The sequence below is a fragment of the Apium graveolens genome, chromosome 10, assembly GCF_009905375.1.
Source record: "Apium graveolens cultivar Ventura chromosome 10, ASM990537v1, whole genome shotgun sequence".
Taxonomy (NCBI): Eukaryota; Viridiplantae; Streptophyta; class Magnoliopsida; order Apiales; family Apiaceae; genus Apium; species Apium graveolens.
In genome coordinates this window covers 202232828-202250244 of record NC_133656.1, presented here as the reverse complement: position 1 = coordinate 202250244, position 17417 = coordinate 202232828, and the positions used below count along the sequence as shown (strand labels likewise).

Genomic DNA, 17417 nt, shown 5'->3' with positions numbered 1-17417 from the left:
AAGATAACTGATACGACAAAATAGATAGATATAAAGTATTTTGTAGTGCGAGAAAGGGTTCAAAAATAACAAGTGTCTGTTGAGAAAATTAGTAAAGTTGTTATGATGTTGACAGATCCAATGACAAAATGTTTACCGCCCAATCTCTTTCGAGGACATGTTGCTAGCATGAGTTTGGTTGATAATCTTTCGTATTGATGTGGATTTTATTGTAAGACGCTAGTATTGTGATCACTTTATGTTATGGTATTTGGACAAAGTATTCAGTTTTTTACTTTTATTTGTGTACATTTGAAATTAATGGAACAAACACTTATGTAAGGACCTCGTGGACGTATTGATTTTGCTATTGTTTATGATATATTACACTGTTCATGACTTTAAGCTGATCTCCCTATTAAGTTTTATTATTGTACTTGGAGTGTAACTGGAGGACGGTTTCATAATTGTATATGAGTATGATACTACTTTTAATTTTATTCTTATATGATGTAAGATTTAACTTGTCTTATGGAATGTAAAACTCAATAATCAAAGTCTTGTTATATATATGGAGACGATGAATTGACCCTTGGCCAAGTGAGAGAATATTGGATTCGACGAGATCCAATCTATTATTTGTGGCCCATCGAGTATTATTATTAATCATTTAAAATAAGACTTAAGCCTAATTAATAAACAAAATATATAAATATCACTTAATAGATAAATATAATTAATACATCCAATATATATATCTATTTGGATTTATATAATGGTTTAAGTACCCAAACCCATAACTTTGATGGACGGTTATGAGTTTAGCCCATTTGAATTGGTCATATTATTTTCACCGTAAACATGAACCTTATTTAAGAACAGAACTTTACGTTTTCTTATAATATTCAGAAAATACACATACCTCATCCTTACGTATAGAGGATAATAATAAAGATCAAATCTCTCAAAAACTCAAGCTCTTCGCTCTCTATCAAAATCATCAATGATTATTTTTGATTTAGTTACGCTTCCGCAATTAATATATACTTATAATTTTGATCTGAAAATGCATGTATATATATTAGATCATAATTATATATATGATTTAGTTTAACTCATCTAGTTGTTTAAAAGTGTTGGATTTGCTTACTTTCAAGGAAAGGTATCATTATAGACTTGTCATGTAATAGTAATTTTTATACAACTTAGTGAATCACATTTTATTAATGATTTTGAGTAATAAAATGACCTCGTTATTTTGAAACGCTAAAACAAATTACGAGTTTCATCTAACTTTAAAAAATTCAATAAACAATGCAGTATTGAAGACAACTAATTTAAATTAACATTATGGTCCTCGAATTGCTATGGGACATCTTGTTTTTTCATAATCACTATCATATGTATGTCATTGTTTTTGATTAGTTAGTTAATATAATAAAATTAGCTAGTTTTATAAAAAAATTTGTAACAAGTCGTTCCGAAAAGGTGAGCATATTTTTGTGGAGAGTAGTTTTTAACTTATCATCACTTCATTTAATCACATGTGCAATAGGGCCGCTGAGAAATAATTTTGAAGAAAACGTAATTTTAATTAAAAGAGATGAAAATTTTGTTTACATGTGCAATTTAAAATGAAATTTGTTAGTGTACAAAATAAAGTTTCCGCTAAAGAAATACAAATAAATGTATGAAATATTTTAAAGATACATTGCATGGGTATTTAATTATTAGATAAGAAAACTTAATATCTTACCATAAAATTACTTGTTAAATACATTGATTTATCAAATTTTACCCTATTAATTTATGATGTATACACATAAATACATATTTCGAAAATCGAAACTATTCGGTTGAGATACCGATTTGCGATTTACAACTAATTTTTTGAAAATCAAATAATTTATCGGTGTTTTATAGGGAATCGGTCAAATCGAACAAAGACAATTTTTTTGTCCGATTTATTGGCGAGTTTTGAAAAATCGGTTGATTTCTATAACCATGTGTCTATAATATTATTCGGTACTTAAAAAAAATATTATTCTAAATTACTGTTTGGGCTCGGCATATTTTCCATTTTTCTTACTTTTTCCGACAAAAATATAATTTTTCTTAACCCATGTATCTGAACTCAAGGTATATAAATCAATGAAACGGATGGAGTATCAAATATTTTTTTATATATATTTATAAACCCTAATTAAGGGAACATTTTGAATGTGGAAGTTTTTCATTATGGGCCAAAATGGGGAAGTAGATCAAACAAAACCTAATCAATTTTTAACCATGGGCTTAAATGTGGAAATAGATGAAACAAAGCCCAATTGATTTAAACGGGTCTAAAACGAGCCAACCAAAACCCCAACTCATATCAGTAGGCGACCCATAGCCATCGCCGTTTATTATACGCAACGATGAATCTCCAGTACTTCATCGTTTCAAGAGCTATTAACTCTTCAATTAACTTCACTTCTCGCCATGCTTCTACTCACAGGTATACATGATTCATCATAACGTTACTTTACAACTTGAGGTGTTTCTTTCACATTTTAGCTATTTTTCATATCGTGTTTCGTGTACTTTGGCTTCGTGATTGATTTTATATTATGTTTATGCTCATAGGAATATTTTATTAATTATATATTCTGTACATTGTATACATAATGCGACTTTACAAATTGAAGGGTTTATTTCACACTTTAGCTAATTTTTCGTATTTCTTATAATTTCGTGTTCGTGTATGTTAGAGGTAAATGTGATTAATTATATGTTCTCTTGTTCTGTACACTTGTTTTTTTTTAATGGGAATTTACAAGTTCAGAAGTTCGTTTTACATTTTAGCTATTTTTATCGTGTTTCGTGTTGGTGTTTGTGTATTTTAGTGGTTTTATGTTATGTTTATTTGTGTTCTATACAAACTATCTTAGCTTGCAAACTTTACAGAGCTAGTTACGTATTATTGTTAAGTTAATGTAAATCACACTTTAGTATTAGAAATCGTTGCTTTGTAGTTTTTAGGTTAAATTAGTTTTTATTCGAAAATGTACCGGAATTTAAGCCCACCATTTTTATCAGGAATTAATAAGTTGTTAGGCTCCGTATCGAGTTTAAAACCCATTTTATTTAAGCTCAAATTATTTTTACCCAATTTCGGAATTTTAATTTTTAGCTATTCTTTATTTTTATGTTTATGCCCTGCTAATTGCATCGATTTTTAACTGTGTTTGGTAATTGATGTTCTGAAATGCTTTTATGTTGAAAAGTTGCAGAGAAAGTGAAAATTGCTGTTGGTTGTTCATACATTGTTGATTTTAAGTAGAATGGTATCATGGTTAGAAGAAACAAATTTCTTACTGTTTGCTATTGGTTAGATACTATTTTCAGGGGTTGAAAGGCTTGCAGCGATGGATGCACAGTTCCCTTGCTTCTGAAGATGATTTCTCGGATTTGGGCCCCCCTATTATACAAGGGGTTAATACCCAGCTTAAATTGGCCACAGAAAAGCGCGAGTATTTTATGGTATGAAATATCGGAGTCTTTATGTTTATTTTAACACTGTATTTATTGCCTGCTTGGCTGCTTCTGTGACTACTCTAGTTAGCATGCAGTTGAAGGCACTAAAAACAAAAAATGTAATGACTAATTGAGATTTGTGAAAAATTTCAGCAGCCAAAGGAGGATTCTAGGAATTATACTGCTAGTAAACCAGATATAAAGAAAATCCCCAGTGCGAGAGACCTTCTCCAGAGTCTGGATAAATCATCTCATATTCGTGCCAAATTTGAGAAATCAGAGAGTACTCATCCCAGAACCAAAAAATCACAGAATGCTCGGCCCAAAAACGAGAAACCAAATAATGCTTGTCCCAAAACGGAGAATTCACAGAATGCTCGTCCTAAAACCGAGAAACCAGATAGCGCTCATCCCAAAACTGAGAATTCACAGAATGCTCGTCCTAAAACCGAGAAACCAGATAGTGCTCGTCCCAAAACCGAGAATTCACAGAATGGTTGTCCTAAAACCGATAAACCAGATAGTGCCCGTCCCAAAACCGAGAAACCAGAGTATGCTTGTTCTGAATTCGAGAAACCAGAGGATACTCGTCCTAATACCGAGAAACCTGAGGATACTCGTCCTAATACCGAGAAACCTGAGAATTTGAATAAAATAACGACCAACAATGAATGTAATTCCAACATCAAGAATTCAAATTCTATTTGTATTGAGAATGTCCCTTCAGCGATCAACATGCCTAAACTGTTAGAATCTCTTTCAACATTCGGAAAGATCTCTAGTGCTTCCGTGGAAAATGTAGCCAGCGGACTAGATCGTTATGTTGTTAAATATGAGGTACTTATCAGAGTAATCTAAGTCATCTGATATTGTGCATAACATGAATATGCTTATTGAGTTGATCGTGATTTTGTAGAATGAAGAATCAAGCTTGAGAGCCATTTTAGCTGGTAATATCGCAATAGAGAGTTTTAATCTTCCAATTTGTCCTCTGCATGCCCCAAAATCTGTTACTATCCGAATCAAGGATATAAACAAAGACACTGCATACACTGCCGTACATTCTATTTGCAGAACAATTGGTGAACTGGTGGGGATGGTAAAGGCAACAGAAAATTCGATAGATGTGCTCTTTAGCCTAAAGGAGTACTCAGAGACGGAAAATATACTTGCTGAGTAAGAATGAATGAATCTTCTTCTATCGTAAGAGAATTATAATATATATATATATATATATTGGTTTCACTCTCTTGTCTATAAATGTTACATATGGAAATTTACTAATTACTGTGAATGAATAATGGTAATAAGTTATCATTTGTCTTCCCTGCCAATGCATTCTCAAAGAATATCACTAGTTTTTTCTCTTCTCATATGGTCACATGACATTAAAACATCATTCTTAATATGGCATTACAACCGCTCACACTGCTTTGAAATATTTGAATTAGAAAAAATATAATTAGGTTTTCAGGTAGAGAGCCCTAGAAGTCTTTTGGCCGTTAGCCACTCCATCAACTTGGGCTGTTGCATCACATTACATAAAAAATGTATATAAGAAACTTGAAGAACCTTAATGCTTTTTTATCTTTACTTGTATTTTGCTGAACCAATAGGATATTTCACATTTAATCTCCCTTCGTAAAGTGTCCTATGGTAATCCTCCATAATGGTTGGTAGAAAATGTAAATTATAAATCTTGGGAGTAAAGATATTTTAGTAATCTAAAGTTCCAAAGTGTAGCACATCATGCGCAATAAAGATGTGTCAAATATCTTATTAAATAAAATTACTTATTATTTATGCAGATATTTTGTTGCATGATTTTGTTTCTATAAAGATATGGAAGGTATTACAAACTTTCCTTTCAAAATGCATTGTTAAGTACTTTGCTCTAAACTTGATGATGCATTATCATTTCTATTTGAAGGTCTTATTTTCATTCTATTCGACTGTATAACTTATCTTTTCTAATTTCCAAACTATAAATTCTTGAAGTTGTGCCAGCAATAAGGCATTAAAGTACTAACAATTTCTGATTAACTTAAATTTGGCATCGTTATTTGTCCTACAACCAGAATGTAACTATTCTAGCTTGGGATGAGGTGTCTTTTTATTTTCTAAAACAGGACCTTCACAATACATAGATGCATGTCCCTAAAAGTTGAGGATGCAATCTATATGTTTGACATGTTAATTTCTTATTGCGTCTCTTTCCTTTTTGTCAGGTTGAATGATAAAATTGTTGATGACTGCAAATGGTCGGCTCATTTACTAGCAAATTCCCCCAGCCATGAAGTGATGTTCAAAAATGAACTCCCTCAATTACGTTTACAGGTCAGAAATCGGATAAGTGAGTTGAAAAATGAAGTTTGTATGAAGAAAGTTTACGTGGAAGATTTAGAGTATATGCATCTGGCAATAATGCACCTTGAAGAACATGATACAGTCAATTATGTATAAGTGGTACTGTTTGCTGAACTTTTGCTCAATGAATTTAAATGAGATAGATGTGCTGATTGCTAGAACTCTAGACGGAATTGGTTTAATTGCCTTAGGCAATTGTGTAATACTCTGAGAAGAACTTTTCCACAAAGTAGAGATCGGCTGTTCTCATTTTGACATTAGTGAAGTACTCTACTCGTGTCTGCAAGACAGGTGAGAGTGTAGTATAAGCCTAATTATGTTATTACCATGAATCCACTAATTGGTAGTCGTAACTCATAAGGTATGTGTCTGTGTCCTATAATTAGTTTAAGTCTCTAAGACTTTTGACAAAGCAACCAAAAGTTTAAAGGGTTGCAATTATATGTCTGGAGTTGTAATCAGCGCATTACTATTGGGTCTCAATATTGGTTTAAATAGGTTTTCTCAAAAGTCCAGCTGTTATGTTACTAATAATATCGTTATATGCAAAAATATTTGAGTTAATAACTTAAATGTTGTCCCAAAATATCAATGCCTTTGATTATTGTAGAGATGCTAGACTCTGAAATGTGTCCAAATGTCATTAGGCCAATCTCAAACTGTGGTGTCCATATTTTTACCAAAAAAATTAAGTTATGATATTTTTGTCCAAACAAGCTGCTGAATTATGGAGTCTTGAAGATCTTGCAATTTTTTACCATGTATATTTGTTTATTCGTAAGGCTGCTGTTTGGGCTCCATACACACTGTTGCCAGTGGCGTATATTCAGGCCCATGGACTATGGTGGTACTCTGAATTTAGTCAGATTCAACTAGGTGGGACTGGAAGAAACTGGTTTAACAGAGGAAGAAGCTTAAAAACATGTTCCCGGAAAGAAAATTAGATGAATTAGTTTCACTATTATTTGTCCCAGGTTTTAAAATAGTGAAAAAAAACTGAGAGTAGCGGCGAATTCACATTATTATTACTATTTACACCAAAAATAGGAAGAAACTAGGGACGGGGTAGATTAAAATATGTAGAAGCCGAAATAGTTATAACTTATAACGTGTAAAGTCACAGATGATACAGAATCGAAAAATCGAAAATGTGTACGTGAGTTTTTAAATTTAAAATTTTGGAATTTAAATTTAAAATTTCGGAATTGACTTTTATTTAAATGTAGCAGGTACCACTTACCAGAGGTAAGGATGTAAATATTTTGAATGATTATGCAAAGTCGTATGGTGAGGAGGAATCTGACTATCTAAGCATCTGCAGAATAAAAAAGGGGGGATTATCATATGATATTATACATACAAGTATACAACTGATACATAAAACATAGAAAAGAAAGTAGAAGGGGAACATGGTCACAGAAGAAAAGGCCAAAAGGAAGGACAATCAGGGAGGATTGATTAGGACATTACTACAACTACTACTACTACTACTGGGTATGATATGAGATGAAACCTGTACTGAGCACACCAGTCTGAGCAACTCACATGCTTGCTACATCCTCTTCAACTCTCACCCTCTCTCTCTAAAAAAAACCAAGAAAACAAGTCACCAAAATAATACTAGGCTGCTCTACTAAAACGATTGTTGACAAAATATCATACGGTTGTTAGCAGAATAACATACCAAGGAGAACGGTTGTTAGAGAATATCGTCCGATATATATAAACTCATAGTACATGTATTATGTATGGACAAGTAGGCAGCAGATCCTGAGGGAAAAGCGTGCATTACGGTTTTCTAAGGAATCCGAGGCCTGTTACTGTTCCTTACCCACGGGCTAACATGCTTGCTTGCCTGCCTGCTTCATTCAATCTAAGTCATTACAGTGTTGTTTGTTTACAAGTGCACCATAACTGGTTTCCTTTCCATTTTTTTTTTTTACCTTTTTTAACCAAACCTTCTATCCGGCAATTCAGGTAACTTGTCACTTATTTTAGTCGTATGTTTCAACTGGATATATACTTACTACTGCTACATCAAGTACCGTTACTGTAGATAGTTAGCATTGCAGAGTACAACAAGAAGTTGATACAATTCTGCTGAAGAGAATTTTTAGATAAGGATGAGAGTTTCGGTGATTCGAGTTTTTAGAGCATTGTGGGAAAAAATCTTGTTCCAACTCGGAATATAGTTCATAAAAAGAAGAGAGTTTCGGTTATTTAAGTTTCGAGAGCTTTGCTTAATAATAAATCTTGTACGAACTTGTTAACAAATTTTGTGAAAAGGCTCTTGGATGAGCTTTGTGGAATGAATCATAATGTTAGAATACAAAGATCCTTGTTCTGACTGTTATAATACGTCAATAGTGTAAATTTATTTTGGTTTATAGCGTAATTTTATGAGAATATTATATTCAACTTTCAAAATATTGACAGACTAAGCAAGTACATATCAATTCACTATTCAATACTCGAAACAAAAAATGCAGTGTATATCAAAGTGGTTAATAGTTAATACTACCATTAATCTAGTCTATATCAGTACTACTTCGCATCACCTCATGGTCCTCGTCCACCGACCCCTCTCAAGTCTCAACAACATATTTAACCACATATTCACATGTACCCTCTAATTATTGAAATTTAGCTAAACTACATAATTTCACTATTTTTTGTTTTTCAAGTAAATAGTATTTATTTAGTAGACTTAATTTGTAAATTATAATTATAAAAAATGAACAATACAATTATTATTTGATTATAACTCTTTTTTATTCCGTTGAAAGCTGATCCTCATGCAAAAATTGCAGTGATTGTATTTATTGACTTCCGTGAACGCGAAAAAATTGAAAACCAAATATCACCCATTACTTTACTTATTATCACTTGGTTTCGCTCCTTTTAAAAACTCGGGAGCACAAATATGAATGCAAGTGAAATTACTTTACTCACTCACCACTTGTTTTTCTTCCTAATTAAAACTCGGGAGTAAGAGGTTAGACCCAGATTGCCACCTCTAGAGATAGTGAAGGTAAAAGTATGTGAAAAGGGAGGAAATGTGAGAAAATGGTGGGATTCATTGACTATTTTGGATAAGTTTTAAAATGTAAAAAAATAAATGAAATATTTCAAAAAAGAAAATGTAAAAAAATAAAAAGGACGGGGAATAATATTTTCTATGTTCAGAGTATTATAATTGATGGCGAACAGATAGTGTAACGGGGAAGATGAGCTTGTATAGGTCCATGTGGTTTAGACATAGGAGTACAAAATGTATGAATTTAAAAATGAGATTGTACAAAGCAAGCATAGAGTAATCCCAAACCCAACAACCCATGTCCAGGTAATGACTTTGCTTTTACACACATCAATAAAACTTGCAAACACGTTACCCATTTAGAAACGAACAAAAAGGACACATTTCACATCCCATAACTTTACAAGTCTGTGGAGGCATATCACCTACCAATCTCCCTCACTCTATTTCTTTATTACTACACCATTGCTCCAACTAAATAATGTTAGGTACCTATCTTCACCCATGTGCCATGTCATGTGCTATTAAATTATTAATGTCAGATGCATACAAATTCAATACGCCTTGATGCCAAAATTTAATCTATTAATTTTATTTACATGTTCGCTCGTGTGCTTCAAACTTCATAAATACAATGTTGGTCTACGAAGAATGTGTTTCCTTCGATAATAATCCCGTTTCAGAGGAGATGGATGCTTCAAATTTTGTCATTCAACATAATCCCCTTCTAGATTGATAGTCCTGGTTCCGTTTCGGAAAAGGTTGATGATCCAAATTTTGTCATCAAACATAATCATATTTCCGTTTCAAGAAAAGTCGATGGTTCAGATTTTGTCATCAAATATAATCTCAATACATCACCTTATTTTCGCTTCAAAGGAGTTCTGTTATTTTCGCTTTAAAGGAGTTCTATGGTTCAAATCTTATCAAATCTCAGTCAATTTCGTTTTCAAAACAAAATAGTACAAATTATGCATGCTCACATGTTATTGCACCATCTCACACTGTCCACATGAACAAATGCTAAAGCAACCAAAATACATTTCACTAAAAGCAACCATAACTTTGTGGAACAAAATATAAACATGAACATACAATGAAAGCAACCACTGCTAGTAAATGAAAATGTTGTCAATAGATTCACAACAATCTAAACAACTTTCTTAACAATTCTTGCATGGACTAAAATGGTAACATCCATTCTACCCAAAACTTGGCTAATCTTATCCATCATTTTGATGGTTTCAAAACTAAACAAACTAGCACTAATTCAAGTGATTGTTCAATTAACTAACACTTTGAACCACCATTGATATCAGAGCATATATTTATATATATAGCCTATACAAAACATCTAGAGATTTTTCACCTAGATGAAACTGGATTTAGAGTTCTAGTAAACACACTAAAAGCACCATAGCTTTTTGAACCTAAACTTAAACAACCAAACAGTCCTTGTCTGTAAGGCAGTGAAGTCTTCTTCTTCATCTCCTCTGCTTGAGCTCTGTTTGCTGTGTAATGCAGCTCGTGAGCTGACAATGCAACTCTCCGTTTCGAAACTCCGTTCGCCGGCTTGCCTCCTGATTTTTTCACCACAGCCTGTTTCCTTCCTTTCGTATTCTTTCCTTTCTCCTTCTCGTCTCGAGAAGAGGATGGCGTCAGTGAAGGCGAAACAAGCTTCTTATCCTTCGTATTCCTCCCTTTCTCATTCTCGTCTCGAGACGATGAAGGCGTAAGTGAAGGCGAAACAAGCTTCTTCTCCTTTCGAGCCTTATCCTTCTCGTCTCGAGATGATGAAGGCGTTAGTGAAGGCGAAACAAGCTTCTTCTCTCTGGCAGACTGAGAAAACGATAAATTAGACCAAAACTTGTCTTTACCATTCCCTCTCCCTTCACTCTTGCTCCTATACAACAAATCCTTCAAAAATATCCACTTCTTCGAGTTCCGTCCAGACGACGAAGACCTCGATGACGAAGCCGAAACCGAAGGCGTCGTCTCCACAGACGGCGCCTCCACTTCATCAATCTCAATCTCACCAACACTGTATTCATTATCAACATTTTCCAATACTTCACGAGCACGGAAAGGCGAGAGAGATCTCGCCTTCCTGTGCATCGATCTATTCCTCGACCTCAAATCTCTCCCTCTCGTAATCTCAACCGTGCTAACGTCATCATTCTCGTCACAACCATCCAGATCCATCAACGGCGCCAGAAACTGCGGCCGTTGAAGATGCGACGACAGCTTCATCGGCCGGATCTGACCGTTGAGAAACAACTCATCCGCTGACGTCATGGATCCAATATTCTTCGAGGCTTCGTCATTAGCTTGGGAGAATCGGGAACTAATCTCGAACTCAAATTCAAACGATCCTTCACTACTCAACTCACTGTTATTATTAGATAACGACGTCGGTTTGGAAGAGGAGAGTACGTAATGCATAGGACTAGCCGGAGCGCTGAAGAAGTAACCGGATGGATTACGGCCGGGACTGGACGGAGCGGAGACGTAAGGAGTGGAACAAGTGCTGTCTAGGTCTTCACTGAGTCGGTGTGACTCGAGTGGTGGTTCGGCATTGTTGGAGATTTGAAGCTGCTTCATTTTTGTCACTGTGTGTGTATTATTTGGGGATAGTGTGTGTATGTCAGAGAGAGAGAGATTTTGAGAGAGAGGGCGGGGGGCGGTGTTTGCTTTGAAAATTGTAATAACTGGTTTCGAGGGTTTTGTGTATTTATAAATGTGACTTTGCCGCTGTACAGTTTTTGTGTTATCTTATTCTACCGTAAAATTACGGTATTGCCCATGTTAAATGGATAAGAAAATAATGTTGGGTAGTGTTATTTCCGGAACAAAAACTTAACTATCAGATAAAAGGTTATTAAAAAAATAAAATGCCCTGACTATTTTTAATTTGTTTTTTATTATTGTGCGAACATGGGGCAGTTTTTTAATAGGTTCTGCTCTGGAAATAAAAATATTATTCTGAATATAAAATTTTCCATAATGTTTTCAATAATTTTTTTTTCCTATACTTTCATTGACATGAATTGGAACATGTAAATTTTATTAGTTCAACGAGATCTTCAATTAATTAATCGAGATAAAATATATACAGTTATTACTGGTGATATTGAAATTTTGTGGTGTAGATATGAAACACGAAAATTTATTGTAATTTCGTTTACAATTGTTCTGATTTTTATCTCTTAAATTAAATCAAACAAATTCAGTCATTTGTTTTCTTTATGTATCAATATGAAATAAAATCAAATTAAAACGAGAGTGTGCAATGATATTAAGTTTACAAGGGTAAAAAGATATTTTGGATATTATAGGTGAGAAGCGCGGGTACAAAATAAGGAAACAGCGTTGAGCGTAATATATAGTGTACTAAAAGGAAAGACAAGTGAACGAAGAAACGATGACGTTTTATTGCTGCCTTAACTTAAATAAATCTAGATAAACCTAAAAACCAACAATAAATACGTACCTAGTTTACATGTGGCCGATTCATTTTTTTACGGGACTGCTTATAAACGATGACTGTAATCATATTCATGCTTAATTTTTTGTTATTAACTCCATCTACGATTAGCAATGAAACAATTGTGCTTCGCTAGGTAGTGAGCAACATTGTTCGCAGACCGTTTTACAAAAATAAGCTTAATGATTTTGCTTTCCAAACTTACTAGTAATACTCGACACTCTTTTATTACTCTTCCTAAGTATGAGTAACACAAGAAAGACCTGTGAATGGCTTGTACAACCTGCAGGCAATCAGATTCCACCGTCACATTGGCATAAGAGAAGTTCTTTATCCAAGTTAAAGTTTCGCGAATAGCCATGGCTTCTGCTAGCTCCGGGTCTGGTCTACCAAATGAACACCTTGATCTAGCTTCTATCAATACTCCTTCCTGGTCACGAGCGACAAATGCATAACTGAAGCAAGTAGTGTCCTCAAAAACGGTTGCGTCTGTATTCACCTTAACTCTTCCTGGCATAGGTAAGCTCCAGTGTTCTGCACCGTCTTCATTGGTCATGTGACCTAAAAACCGATCGAAAGTTCGATCCTGAACACTTTTCCACTGGTTAAGAACTGAGAACGCCGACTGCACCAAGTCTGTAAGCTCCCTACTTCGTTGCTGTCAAATGAGCTCATTTCTATTCTTCCACAGCATCCAGGTTATTGCAGCAATAATGGTTCCATCCCGAGTTACATTATGTACTGTTAAATGATTTGAGTAATGAATAAAAATCATTTTCTTGGCAAAAAAAAAAAAAATTACGGGCAGTGTTATATGTTTTAAAAAAAAAACTGAAAACATTCTCAAAATAATATTTATCATCTTTAATTCATATATTTCATATTAAAATATGAGAAATCAATTTTATTTATGAGTGAATATTTAATAACACGTTAAATAAATCATTATTCTTGGAAACTGTTTTCATTAATTCGCAAAATTGTAATTTTTATTTTTTTATCGTAGTAAACCCGCAGCCTATACATTTTGGGTGCACATTAGGTAAATTTCACTGGTTTCCGCAATAGACTGCAAATCACGTGATCCAAGATAAACCGCACTTAAGCTTAAGCGACATGTTCGGTATAATCATAAATTCTCCTCCCATAAAATTCGAAGTTATGATTAAGAAGATAATTATCTAATTTTTAACCAACTCAGCAAACTATTACTTTTTTTATCATAGGACCCTCTAAGTACGCACTGGATAAACCCTACGGACTCATGCAATAATTTAGAAATCACATGAATCAAGGTAAATCGCATTTAAAAGACAGACTCTCTGACTCAGGAGGTTCGAACCCGTGACCAAGAGGATAGTTATCCGTATTTAACTAACTGAGTCAACCCTTCAAGTTCAACCATTCATGTTACCTTATGCTTAGCTGACTTTGCTTAATTACTGTACCAGCTGCTGTTAATCCAGTACTTACCCTTGTTGATCAGTGGTGTGATCAATGAGGCAGTCCTTACTTACTGGTTGATAATTAGTACTCCCTCAGTACCTTCCAATTGTTTACATTTCTGGGGAAGTGTCCGACACGCATTTTAAGGTGCATAAAAAATATAGTTATGTAACTTATTTTTACAATTTTTTTTTCTGAATAAAAGTTGAATGTTTTAATTTTTATTCTGAAAAGAAAATTTGTGAAAAAAAATTACAGAACTACATTTTATATGCACATTAAAATGCGTGTCGGACACTTTCTGAAAAATGTAAACAATTGAAAGGGACGGAGGTAGTATTATCTTCTTGACTTCTGCTCTCTATAATAAGCGAAATATTAAATTTATTATAAAAAATTTACACTAAATTATTAATTTTTGATGATAAATTTAAGATATTGTTAACTCATAATTGACTTAAAAAATGGTCAATTTTAGATTTACCGATTTGAAAATGATTACTTGAAGACCCCAAATTTATTGGTGATAAATTAATTTTTTTATTAATTATATAACGATAACTTGATAATTAACCAATAGTAAGTGAACTACTGCATTGTTTTTTTGAGAAGTAATTGCTGCATTGTTAATAAAATTCTTTTGAAACAAGAAAATGAATAATATTTCAATGACACTATCGATAATTGTAACTATTTTGAACTAGTGGACTTGAATTGGCTTTAACAAGTAGTAATCTTAAAATGTGATTTGAAAGTCCAATTTTAAGAAGCCCAGTTTTAAGTATTTGCAGAAAGAGAGGGTTGTCCAAGTGGACCAAGTCTAATGGCAGAATATGTCAGTCCAGTTCGAGATACTCCAACGTCCAAACTTGCAAATATCATGTAAGTTGGTAATGGTTGTTGTATTGTCATATTTTTACTAACCAAATATTATGGTTTTTTTCATTGAAATAATTATTTTTTTTACAAACTGTTGACGGAGGAATCTGGTAACAACAAAGATTGAGTTTTCTCGCCGGAATTAAGATCTATGATGGTGGTTCTTTGCCGAAAAATCAAGCGGTGTATGGTGGTTCAAGGTTGTTTTAGGATGAGATTGATCAGAGTAAGTGGTGTCTCCCTTATCAGCTCTCTACTTATTACCTCTCTCAATGTGCCTACGTACCCTTTATATAGGGATCAAGCCTGACGTAGTTCTTGGGGAACAAGAAATCTAATGGGCTTAAAATTCTTATTCCTAGGCCCGGTAGAAACCCATCCAGAATCCATCTTCCGCTAGCTTTAGGAATGTCCAACTATGAGGCCCAACCGCGAAGGTCCAAGCCTCGTCCACAATTGTTGGACTTCACGGATAGTGCATCTCCCTGCGCAAAGATAACACTCTGGTACAACTATCTCCCTTGATTTACGGACGCAGGTATGGCCACGGTTCACCAAAAATGTCGGACGCATCTCTGTCCCCCGAATGAGGATAACCCACCAGATAGCAGGACATGTGATCCCAGACTCTTGGGTGCAAAGTGCAGGATGACTCCAAGGTTCTCCAACGAGGACACCCGTTAAATATAAGAACAGAGTTCCCAAAGCACACACCAATCTTAACCCCGCATCCCTAACGAGGACACCCGTTGAATACAGGAGGACGCCTTCAATCATCAGGCATACCCCTGGAGGCCTTCTAGCTTTTCACGGATATCCCCCTTCTTGACAGTCTCAAGGAGGGAATTCTTCAAAGAGTATCTGCAATAAATACGTTAGTAGAAATAATCATCCATTACTCCTTTCCATGCATGCTTTGCACTGAGCTCTCCTTATAAAAATACACTGACCACACATAGGATACGTCCTAAGATATTGGGCGCGTCCTGGCCTCCATGAAGCCTATATTGTTTTCTCTACAACTACCTCTCATAACATTTCACTGTGACATGACGTGTCCTAAGCCTTTGGGCGCGTACTCCAACCTTCATTGCTAAAAAACCACAATTGCTAGACACCTCCACCATGGTAGGCGCGTCCTACCACCCTGGACACGTTCTACACCAGGTAAGTGCTTCCAAAACCTCCTTACCACGGAATTATGCTTGATAAATATTTCCACAACAAGTAGGCACGTCCTACCTACATGGACGCGTCATCAATCTTCTTTGCCAAAAAGATCACTTTAGTAAGCACTCTCACCATAGTGGACGCGTCCTAGACATCATGGACGCGTCTAGATGCCCTCCTTCACAACGCAATATCGATTTTGACTTTAATTATCCTGCGTTTGAACCGTATTAATCCAATGCCAAATTTTGGGTATAACAACTACCCCCAAAATTCCATTTGTAGTTAAAAATAAAACTAAAATTTTTACTCAAAAACCACAAGTAAAATTTGGATTGCCCCCTTGTTAAACATGAGGACGCGTCCTGAACCCTGGACGCACCCAGATTTACTTTCAGAAAATTAACTGTTGCATTATAGCTGGTGTACACATCATCCATCTTCTTTTCTATAAATACCCCCAAAACAGAACTTACATCATCACTTTATTCTCTCTCAACAACCGTCGCCGCTGTTCAAGCAAAAATTTCAAGTCCAAAAATCTGGAGACTTCTCCGCTCATTTCCTGATTTTCTTAGCTCAATCGAACCCCCAACTCACAAGGTATGTAGATCCTTCATTATTTCTTAATTTCACCAAGCCAATCAACTGTAATGGGCAAAAAACCGTTCATGTACCTCATTTTTCTATGAAATGTTCTTCATTTTCTTGTATGCATATGTGTATGTATCTGTAAATATGATATATTTAACTTCTTTGATCTTAAATTAAATGTTTTTAGGGTTTAAATGAATTTCCCCAAACCAATTAGAATTCCACTATATTTCAGCTCTAGTGGACGCGTCATCCTTATAGGGCGCGTCCTACATTTCTTTGTTTAGTGCATGTTTTTAAGTTGTTTCAACCAAAGGTCAAATAGACGCATTGTCCCCTAGGACGCGTCACCTTAGTATGTCTCCTGCGATAGATTTTTAGGACGCGTCCTCACGACACCCATTTTCTCCCTTGTTTTCTTTTATATATTTTCAGTATCCTCTCTTTTTTAAACATGGACGCGTCCTCAAGATCTTCTTCCTTCTTATTCAGCTGGAGGACGCGTCTTCTTCATCGCCTTTCCATCCATTTAAAGCTCTTAACAAGCCTATAGGGATCTACTCTCCCCCTCCAATTTCTTTTGCTCCTGAGTCACCAGAGCACCATAAGCAGAGTCATTCTTGGAAGCTGAGCCCCGTGTTTTTGAATCTTTAAAGTTAAAAACCTTCATCATGACAAGCTCAAGCCCCGAATCAATGGATAACATCCCTTTGAGCGCAAGACTGAGATAAAAATGCAAAAGAACTTCCCAAATCACCCGTAGGCAAGCAATCGAAGATTGGACTGACGATGAGATCATCCCTTCTTCCAGTAAATCACCCAAACATAGAACCGTCTCTAACGAGGGCGCGTCCACACCTTCTCAGGATGCGTCTCCCATCCAGGACGCGCCATCTCCCCACAGTGAGGGTGAATTTGAGGAAAGAGCTTTTGAACCTGAAAAAT

General features: G+C 34.9%; 3 protein-coding genes across 5 annotated transcripts; 1 reads left to right on the top strand and 2 right to left on the bottom strand.

The window, feature by feature from the left end:
* The first annotated feature begins 2318 nt into the window (after positions 1 to 2318).
* LOC141692947 (uncharacterized) lies at positions 2319 to 6170 on the top strand. 3 transcript variants are annotated; one of them, XM_074497911.1, is made up of 5 exons: positions 2319 to 2476; positions 3354 to 3501; positions 3652 to 4332; positions 4412 to 4671; positions 5724 to 6170. In XM_074497911.1, exons 1-5 carry the CDS (start codon positions 2397 to 2399, stop codon positions 5956 to 5958), a joined length of 1404 nt encoding a protein of 467 aa, XP_074354012.1. In that variant the 5' UTR covers positions 2319 to 2396; the 3' UTR covers positions 5959 to 6170. The 3 variants fall into 3 exon arrangements, with proteins under 3 accessions (XP_074354012.1, XP_074354011.1, XP_074354013.1); XM_074497910.1 differs by having other exon boundaries at positions 3649 to 4332; XM_074497912.1 differs by having other exon boundaries at positions 3649 to 4332; positions 4412 to 4698; positions 5724 to 5860.
* Positions 6171 to 10015: 3845 nt separating this feature from the next.
* On the bottom strand, positions 10016 to 11616 carry LOC141693337 (uncharacterized). Its single transcript, XM_074498406.1, has one exon. It carries the CDS (start codon positions 11498 to 11500, stop codon positions 10265 to 10267), a length of 1236 nt encoding a protein of 411 aa, XP_074354507.1. The 5' UTR covers positions 11501 to 11616; the 3' UTR covers positions 10016 to 10264.
* An 858-nt stretch (positions 11617 to 12474) lies between these two features.
* Positions 12475 to 12939, bottom strand: LOC141691657 (uncharacterized). Its single transcript, XM_074496421.1, has one exon. It carries the CDS (start codon positions 12937 to 12939, stop codon positions 12475 to 12477), a length of 465 nt encoding a protein of 154 aa, XP_074352522.1.
* Between the last annotated feature and the right edge of the window lie 4478 nt (positions 12940 to 17417).

Excerpts from the sequence above, each read along its gene's own strand:
- LOC141691657 (XM_074496421.1), bottom strand. The coding sequence starts at position 12,939 with ATGACCAATGAAGACGGTGCAGAACACTGGAGCTTACCTATGCCAGGA.
- LOC141692947 (XM_074497910.1), top strand. The coding sequence starts at position 2,397 with ATGAATCTCCAGTACTTCATCGTTTCAAGAGCTATTAACTCTTCAATT. Across the intron at positions 3,502-3,648 it reads AAAAGCGCGAGTATTTTATG|CAGCCAAAGGAGGATTCTAG; the intron begins GTATGAAATATC and ends GAAAAATTTCAG. Across the intron at positions 4,672-5,723 it reads ACGGAAAATATACTTGCTGA|GTTGAATGATAAAATTGTTG; the intron begins GTAAGAATGAAT and ends CCTTTTTGTCAG.
- LOC141693337 (XM_074498406.1), bottom strand. The coding sequence starts at position 11,500 with ATGAAGCAGCTTCAAATCTCCAACAATGCCGAACCACCACTCGAGTCA.